A 9,441-nucleotide genomic window follows, 5' to 3' on the forward strand; every position below is an offset into this window, starting at 1 on the left:
TCAGGTCTATATGCAGGACATATGTGTGTGTGTATGTGTATAACTTCTGTTTATTAGCCACAAAATGGCCTTTTCTTAGAGAGAGAGATCATCAGAGTTTACAAAACTATGAAAAGCAGTATGGAGATGATGAACTTCCTGTATTTTGTCTGTCCCCTGAGAGAAACTGTATGTATCTTTTAAAGGTATTTGTTTATAAAGTACTTACACGTATTTCTTTTTGTTGTGCAGCAACTTTTCATAGATGTAACAAGTAATGAGGTTCACAGTGAGATTGCTGATGAGGTGACAGCTATGGACAACATGATTGCAGAACTTCAGGAGCTGAGCAACCAGCTGAGAGACCAGTGCTGACACACGGACCAAATTTCAGGACAGGATGACTATAATGACATCTTTCTTTTGACACTGCTTTTGCTGATGAAATGGTAACAATTCTCAGGCAACAACACTCTCAATAAACACTTTTCTGTACAGTGCTGTTCTTGTGGTCAGCTTTTTTCAAAGTTCCGGCTGCCTTTTAAGATTCTTTCTTACCTGGTCCCACTGTCTTACCAAGTTGCATGTTTTGGTTCTTCAGCATCAGACTTCCTGGAAGAGAGCTGCTGATGTTTGTAAGGTGATTTTGGAGGATTAGTTCTGCCTGCTTCACCCACCTTAGTGCTGGGATGCTGGAGGATGCCCCACCCAGGTGGGGGAGCAGGGGAGGTGCTGGTCTGGAGGAGATGAAGAAGCAAGCAGCAGAGGTGGGAGCTGAGCCCAGCCTGTTTTCCATTTTAATTCAGTGTTGCTTACAGGGTGGGAGTGGGGTCCTGAGAGCAAGAATTTAGTCTTTTTTATTCTTCAGGTAATACAGTTCAAGTAGAAGGCTGTTTGTTGCATTAGGATTTGCAAATAGTTATTACTTAAAGCAGTATTGGTTTATTCAGTATATATATAACTTGTGTCCCATGGGCAGTAGACTGGTACTTCATTTGGGCCTTTTATAGGCAGAGGGATTTCCCCCACTGAGGCAGTAATAAAATTGCAGTCTAATTTAAAATACTTACATCTGACTAGACCCAAGTGTCTTATTTTCATCTAGACTATATTGCGTGGTTTCATTTTTCAGCATCTTTGCTACTGCTCTTCTTAAAATAAGATTTTTTCAGGGTTTTAAGGAAACCTGTGTGAAATAATTCCCTCACATATGTGATTTTGAATTGCTCCTCCCTATGAGAATGGTGTGGTTATCTATATTCTGGCTTTGTACAGTCTGTGGTATGATCTGTGGCTGAGTGGTAAGAATTTTCTCCCTGAAGAGAAAGCCGGAAGGTACAAGTAAACCAAACAATTATTTGGATTTGAAGCAGCAGTACATTCATATAATTTTGGTGCATGAAGGGTAAACCATCTTGACACATTTGTAAAGCTGCACATCTTTGTAAGGCTTCTTAGAATGGAGAATAAATTATTTGGTGACAGTATTTAAACATGAGGTTCCCACAGAAATTGCCATCTTAGTAACAGGTTTACCTGCTAGTGAAGGACAGCTGGCTCCAAAACACCTCTGTTGAAATTACCCAGAAAGAGAGGAGACGTTAAAGGCTTTACGGAGTTTGCTTTAGCTGCTCCCATTTTGCTCACACATGTAATGAGGAGTCCACCTGACTGAAAAAATAAAAAAGGGCTGAGAGTTTTGTGCCAGACTAGCACCACTACCATCTTTTTGATCTGTCATTATGTTTTGATGTGACTTAACCTTATTCACTAAGGAAAAGAAAATATCTTTAAAACTATTTTGTTCCTAACACTAAGTTTTTTAGGAAGAAAGGGTTTAGGTGTAGAATAGTTCAGTGGCAGAAGAATCTTCCATTTTTATAGTAATCTTATGGCAAATTTTAAACCAGAATTATATCTCATAATTAGCTGGAAAACGTGAGATTTGAATACTGGTGTCTTGATGTAAAAGATGATAATTCTATTGAGTTTACCTGAGACACTTTTATAGCTGCAGTTTGGTGGTACAGATGAAGCCAGATTAATTTTTGTGTAATGGTTTCTGTCTGGCATTTAAAAAAGATAAATGCAAAGTTAACACTTCATGTGGAATATTAGAAGTCTGTGAAAAACCCTTCAAGTCCTTTCCCTTTGATTTTGTTCTTTTGAAAATTCTTTTTGTTTCTTTACCTAAGGTGGTCAAGTGAAAAAGTCATTCTACCCTTTCAGTGTCTCTTATGGTGCTTCACATGTTTTCTCAGCACTGATCTTTTCCCCATTTGTGCCTCCCTGTCTTAGTAGATACATGGAATGTAAGCAGCTTTGTCTTTCACCTAATACAGGGAGAGCCTCGTGACAACAGACAGGGTGTTCCTGTAGAGAGGGATGGCTAGTGTTATGACAGCACATTAGTTTTCCTGTCACAGTAATGTAATAGAGGGGAGATGTCTGCAGAGACTTATAAATACATAACTTAAATATGTACTGACAATATACATGGTGTGAAAGATGGCAAGGCAGGAGCTGGCTCGTCATTAAGGAGTCTGGCTTTTCAGAGCAGGTAATGATGCCAGAAGACCTCAGCCACTTTATCCATGAGACTGAACACCCGATGTAACTCTCTCTACCAGGTATGTACTTGCTACCTCTTCCTGTGTATTGGTGGTGTTTTCATCTTCCGCAGGTACAAGGTATGCTGTTTCTTTGGAGATCGTCACAGGCCTTTGAAAACTTTCCAGATACAAAAACCATGTCAGTTTTATATGGTACTGATTTTCTGTGTTCATGCCAGCAGCATTTGATTGAGAATAGCTTTAGGAGACCGTTGTCATGAAGACAATGTTTCTGTAAAAGCTCTGGCTGTCAAAAAAAATCTGGCTAGTACTGAAAGAGGAAGAATCATTTCCTAAGCAGACTTCAGACTTTTCAGCTCTCCATTTTGTGGGGAGCATCTGTCTTCTTACTTGGATCACTCTCATGACAACTGCAGAATCTTTGAGAGTTTAGCAAAACTGGACAGTCCTTTTCTGATATAGTTGTCACATCTGCAAATACCTCTACAACCCTTCTGTTATTTTCAAAGCTCTATGCATAGCACATGGTACCGATTAATAATTAGTGTAGCATGGACTCGTTTAAGAAATATATTGCAGGAATGGCTTAAGTTCACAGTAGAACTTCAGGTACTTTCCGATCTTTTTTGTCTTTCTGACTTTAGAAGTGTTGGGATTTCCCCCTTTTGATGTCTGTCTGCCATTAGAGTTAATGTGGTGTGATCTGGAGGTGAAACAGATGAGTAGATTTTTCAACTTCTACCAACCCAGACAGGGAAAGCAACTGTCTCAGAGTTTTGAAGATGAGTGTAAGCCAGGAAGTATGATGTATGAAAAAGAATTCATTTCCATGGTCTAAAAGGGTTTGTTATTTTGTCATTGACCTAATATGGTTCAACACATGATGTATTTTCAGCCCCTGGTGGTTAGAACCCGGGGAAGATCTTCTGATTCACCCAAAGGGTTGTGTCGGGCTGGGTGTGGTACTAAAAGTTTCTTTGGGGTTGGGACATTACTCATGAGCTGAAGTGAATGTTCTTAGGTAGGGTCACACTGACTCAGGCAGGTCATCCCGAGTACAGGCCAGCAAATGTTGTGTTCCATGTCACATTGTCCTCAGTGTTCTTCAACCACACTGACTGGTTCATTCAGAAATGCAGGTAGCTCTCATCACATCATTCATTAAGATCTATCTACTAAAACTATGAATGAAAGAAAACTTTGAATAATTTTTCAGTTCTTCAAATGGTGCATGTTTTATATCAAATACAGAGGACACATTTGCAAGGCCAGATTTTGGATTTGTACATACATTGGTTAAAACTACGCCTCTTCAAAATAAATCAGGCAGAAAAAAAAGCAGGTGTTAATTTTACCCTGCTTTAGAGAAGCTGTAAAGTCTGAAATTGTTTTGACTTAGCTCTTCTCTTCAGTATTTCTGTCTCAATATCAGTGACTGACAGTACAGATGGACATAATGTATTTCAGGAGATGAAAGGAAGCTAAACAAACTCATTCTATTTCCAGAGGAATACAAACTAAAATAATATACAAGTACCTAATTTTTTCTTCATCTGCATTCATGCAGAGCTCTGTACCAGAAGTGCATACAAAATAGGGAAAAGGTAACAGCTGATAGGGTACAACTTGGGTTCTGTGAACTTAAAAATAAACTGGAATTTGATAGGAAATAGCTTACTGTAAAGAAGAAAAGACTGCCATCAACTGTATGGAGTTGTTTTCAGGGTGATTACTCAAACTAAGTGATTTGTGTTTCAAAAATTATTTTTTAAAATTATTTTAATTTTTTGTTTATATCATGTCTATATATTTGTACACTTATATGTATACATGTATAAACATGTGCATACATATGTAGACTCTTGTGTCTGTCACAGAAACAATTACGAATTCTGAAGGTGTAAGAGCTACATGTACAGAAAGGTACATCTCGTAAAAGCTGTATGCATTACAGAGACTGGAATTCAGACCAAATGTAGGAAAGTTATTCCTGTACATTTTACATTATGTGTTTCAGGCATAAGACTTGCTTGAAATAAGGTGAATTTCACAAATTACTGGCATTAAAATGTTTACATTTATACAAAACCCAATGTAATACTGCAGTAGGGCAAATTTTTGCAGTATTCAAGAGTACTTAAAAATAGATAGGTTTCAATCAACCAGTAGCTTATTCAGGCATGTACTCAAATATAGTAGCTGCATTCATTAGACAAACATTTCTAGTAATCCTTCAGCTACACTAATAAAAGAGTCATCCTTTATGGACTGAGTGTAGTAGCACAGGGTTCTCTTTTTAACTATTAACATCCTTCAAAGACCAAGGTCTGATAATTATTAGTGACAGTATTTGTTTTTCAGCAAATGAGTTGAAAATTGGGAACTTAACAGCATGTTGTTAGAATTCCTTACTGAAAATGGAGACAGCCTAGCTTTTGGGACCAGCTTATATGATGTAGCTAAAGTGAATTTGTTTCTGCTCTTTAAACAAAGCAAGCTGTCCAACAACAGCAGCGATCTTCTTGTTGGACATTTTGGTTTGATTTGTTTTACTATTTTAATAGCATTTGTCCTTTCACTTGCACTTGTGCACTTTTGACTTTCCTTTGCACTTTTGATTCCCTTGTTAAGGCAAGAAAAGTAAGTTTGTGGATTCAGGCTCTCTTCATTGAGCAAGACAATGATGCCAAGTTAAGTAATTGCTGCTCTTCTCTACTGGGTTAGATGACAGACCTGTTACAAATTTAATCCACTAATACTGATATAAACCTAAAATGAGCCTCTGAACAACTGAGTGGTTTAGGATTAAAAATCTATGTTAAATTACTCTGCTTTCTTTATAGAACTGTTTTCCAAGTTAACCTTAGTATGAATGTCCATTTTTCTGTTTCCAGTTTACTCTGACCTGAATGTTTTCTCAGAACACACAAGAACCTTTTCATCACCAGTGATGTCATATGTCCCTTCTCAATTTTTTTCCTATTTATTTTAAACCTCAGTGACCTGTGAGTCAACTACAGGAGTTCTTGGCCAAAAATCAGTGTAACAAACCAGGCAAAGAAGTACCAGCCATGCTGGGATTAACAGCATGAAAATCTTCAAAACTGCAAGTTAGCCTATTAATGACATCACTGCTAAAGTGAAGCAGCTACATTTTTAAAGTTGATTTTAGAAGTTAACCCCTACAATTCAATTATTTTCTGTTGTCATCTCTAAATGAGCATCATATTCTTTCTATCTTAAGTGCAATCATTACATCCATTTCCAAGGATTTTTCCTGCTTACAAACTGTTTTTCAGTTTCTACTCACTGGAATTGTGATCCTACAAGCACAGAAACAACCTTTGTATTTCTTTCTTCACCCTCTCTGGCACAGACTTGACTTGCCCATCTTTGTGATCTCTCAGGCCTCTGCCAGTTTTGTGACCCTTGGTCCTTGGAAAAGCACTTCTAATTTTTATAGTTCTTTGTGTGCATCTGCCTTACAGCAATTTAATTTTATCCCTTTCCAGCAGCACTATCCCACCATCCACTCCCTGTAATCTCTGTTCCCTGATTCTTTAAGGTTTGTCAATGAGGTCTTTATAGGAAAGATGCTAGCAAGGACCTTAAGATTGCAATTACTGTAGAGAGTAGCAGGCAGTAGCATGAAAAATTTAATTTGTAGGGAGATGAGAGTTCCTTGAAGGAGTAGGAAAAGGGCATTTTCCCCCCCTGTCTTGGCTGAGCCCCTTGGGGATGATTCAGAGGGCATGGACCTTTATGTTTAAGGAGAGTTAATAGCACTATGAGTGTTTGCCAGAAAACTCACTGTGGAGAAAAAAACAACAGCCCAGAGATAGTGATGGTGGTCCTTGTGGAACTGCTGAAAAAGGAAAAAAAGGTTAGCTGTCTTCATCAGACAGGAAAGTGTTACCTTAGTAAAAGTTGGAGCAGTAAATAAGCAGACCATGCGTTGCCAGAGGGAGATGGCAGACCAACCAGAAGTAACAGCTGGAGAAAAGTAAGTCACGGTTTGGCAATAGCCTGAAGTTAAAAGTGTCTGTAATGCAATTTTTTTACTTGTTTTATTTCTAGCAGTCTATCTTCCATGGTTCAGGCTTTGCTATTGTCAATGCTATCACCTCCTGTTAGAGAAATTTTTAATTTGACTGTAAATTCTATGCAGTCCTAAAACCAGGCATAGTGAACACAGTGTCAATCAGTCTGCATTTTCTGCTTGCAAGTGAAAAACGGGCAAGTAATTCATAAGCTTGGCAAGCTACTAAATTAGATAATTTTTGTAGTCTTACTGTCATGCTAAGCAGAGGAGGGTTTTTTGTAGCTGAAGTATGTCTTGCATTTGGTCTGTAGATCTCAAGGGCTTTTACTGCCCTTTTTTATTTCTAAGAAAGCTGATAGGTGGACAAAGCCAGTTGTAAAGGATCAACGTAGAATAACTTACACAGTTTCAAATAGAACTTTAGGTTCTGTGTAAATGATAAATTAATTGAAGAAGGAGGAAAAACTAATTGGCCTATGGAAATAATGTCAGAAGTCCATAAAATGAAATGAAGCAATGATAGTACCAAGGACACACAGTGTTGTGATGCCATTCACAGGTGGCACAGGCAGTGAGATGCTGCTGCCTGCACGTGCTGTTTCACTGCAGGAAGTTGGCAAATACAGATTCTGTATTTGTTCCTATCCAGAACTGTAGCAAACTTCTGGCAAGCTATTAATCAGGAGGATTGGCACTGAGGTAAGTAGGATTTTTCCAAGTTTCCTGAACATCTTGGAAAAGATTCAGTCTTCTGAGGTTAAGCCTTTGCTTATCCTGTTTCCTTAGTATCTTGTGTCTTTTACACTCTTGAGTGCCTCACTCTCTTGGGTAAAACCAAGAGTTTTCTGCTTTGATTAGGTTACACCAACTACCTAACTTATTGCAGGTATTGCAGACCACTCGTAGAACACACAGGCACACGTCTCTCATTTTTAGTGATCCTCCTTCCACCTCGAGGCAAAGCAAAGCAATCTGGAATGTTCTGCTTCCCAAGGTAACGTATCTGAAATGGGTTTTTTTAAAAATCTAGTTTATCATTCCTGCACATGAATGCTCCCACCTGCTACTGCAGTGTTTGAGTGCCTGCTGCATAATATCACTGGCTATAACCAAGTCTCTTGTGGATATCATGGGAGCTTTTGATTTATACTCTTTCAAACATTCTGCCTGAGGCTAAATTTTAGAGTTTCTGGTTAAGGTTTTATTATTTCCATGAGGTTGAACTGAGTGAAAAAGATACCAGTTTTGTGAATACCATGGTGGGGTGATTTGTTTGTTGATTTGGTTTCTAAAAGGAAAATTCAGCAATCTTTTTTCCTAAAAGCAGTTGAATCCTGTGTTGTTTTGCTGACAATGCCTTTAGCTGAGTGACCAGTTTGATGCTACGTGGGGAAGCTTGAGGAGCTGAGCCAAGGAACTTTGGAAGGTATTTAGACCTTTTCTGGACATTTTCTCATATGTTCATACTAGAAATTATTTTGCACATTGCAAACTATTTCCGTTTATCATACAAGCCTACTTCTTGTGCAAGTATTGGGAAAGCAGTAAAGGTACCTTACTGTGACAACAGTGAACACAATTGGGATACCTTGTCACATCCTGCCTGCACATGTTTTGGATATAGTACAGATATTGCTTACCTTCCAAAGCATAAATCTAAAGGAAAAACTGATAACGTCCCTTATGTTGCTTGTTGCTGTTAATGACATTTCTACAAGGTTCTGCATCAGTGAAAACAAAGAGGGTTTATATTATGGGATGGCAAGGTAGTATCTGGGCAGACAAGCAATTGCATTTTGGTTGTTGAAAACATTCATGCCTTGATTTTTTGTCACTGAAATTTAATCTAGGGTGTTTTGGTTTTTTGCTTTGGACTTTCTCTCTGAGACTTCTAGTGAAAATATTTCGCCACCACTTCAGGAATGGAGCAGCAGTGTTATTTTGATCTGTCAAATGCAGAGGCCATGAACTTCCCCTGAGAAACCCAGTGAAACAGCCTTTCTACTCACTTGAGGATTCGTAGTGTAAAGAATGCTTCCTAAAACTGAGGCCTCACAGTTTAAAACAGTAGCTCTCATAACTTGTTCTGCATGTTAGCCTGATTTGTTTGCATATTCTTGTTGGATGCAGTGGAGAAAAGTTACCTCTATGTCTGTGTAGATTTATCAGGCCAAAACTCAGCCCTAGAGAAGAACAGTATCCTTGAAAAAGTAGTGATTCTTCAAACTTACATAAAGATAGTCTTGTCAGACCTTAAATGTGCCTTTCTGCAAGCTTAAATGTGTTTAGGCTTTGTGAGTACTTCAAAACCTCTTTGGAAAAATAATTAAAAATAAAAAGTAGAGATTTAAGAGGAAAATATCTGAAATAATACTAGACATTTTAAACATATAAAATCCCCACAGAAGTCATGCATCTATTTGACAGAAGCTTAAAAATAACGTTGACTGTAATGCTTGGCAAAATCGTGTGTGTGTGAGGGCACATATGTGTGCGGGTTTGTGCCTTTTAAAGGCGAACAATGCTAACATGTCTTTACAAATTACTGTCCCATTTGCTCTTGATAAGATCAGTGATCTCAGAGCAGCTCTGGAGATGATGTTTAATTGTGTCAGGATGAGGGCATGGGTATAAAATTGTTTTATAAGTCTCACTCATAACTATTGACTGTAGTGCAGCCATGGGGGGGAAGGTTTTAGAAGATGGGGGTTGGAAGATCTCAGGGCTCAGCTCTGTACCTGCAGTTGGAATCGATGATGTAGCAGTACTCTCACTAAGAACCCCAGTTAAGAGACATTTGAATTATTCTTCAGACTTTTCTCATTTACAAACAAAATCTAGATAAGA

The 9,441-nt window shown here is 38.2% G+C and overlaps 1 protein-coding gene across 2 annotated transcripts in view; it reads left to right on the forward strand.

Moving 5' to 3' along the window:
* TTC27 (tetratricopeptide repeat domain 27) overlaps positions 1–476 on the forward strand; it is a 116,475-nt gene extending 115,999 nt beyond the window's left edge. For both annotated transcript variants that reach the window (XM_033055887.2, XM_033055886.1), the window contains exon 20: positions 232–476. In XM_033055887.2, coding sequence (XP_032911778.1) covers positions 232–354 — 123 coding nt within the window. In that variant the 3' untranslated portion in view covers positions 355–476. The remainder of the gene's footprint in view (positions 1–231) is intronic.
* The last annotated feature ends 8,965 nt before the right edge of the window (positions 477–9,441 follow it).

Source organism: Catharus ustulatus, chromosome 3, assembly GCF_009819885.2.
Source record: "Catharus ustulatus isolate bCatUst1 chromosome 3, bCatUst1.pri.v2, whole genome shotgun sequence".
In the NCBI taxonomy this organism is placed as follows: Eukaryota; Metazoa; Chordata; class Aves; order Passeriformes; family Turdidae; genus Catharus; species Catharus ustulatus.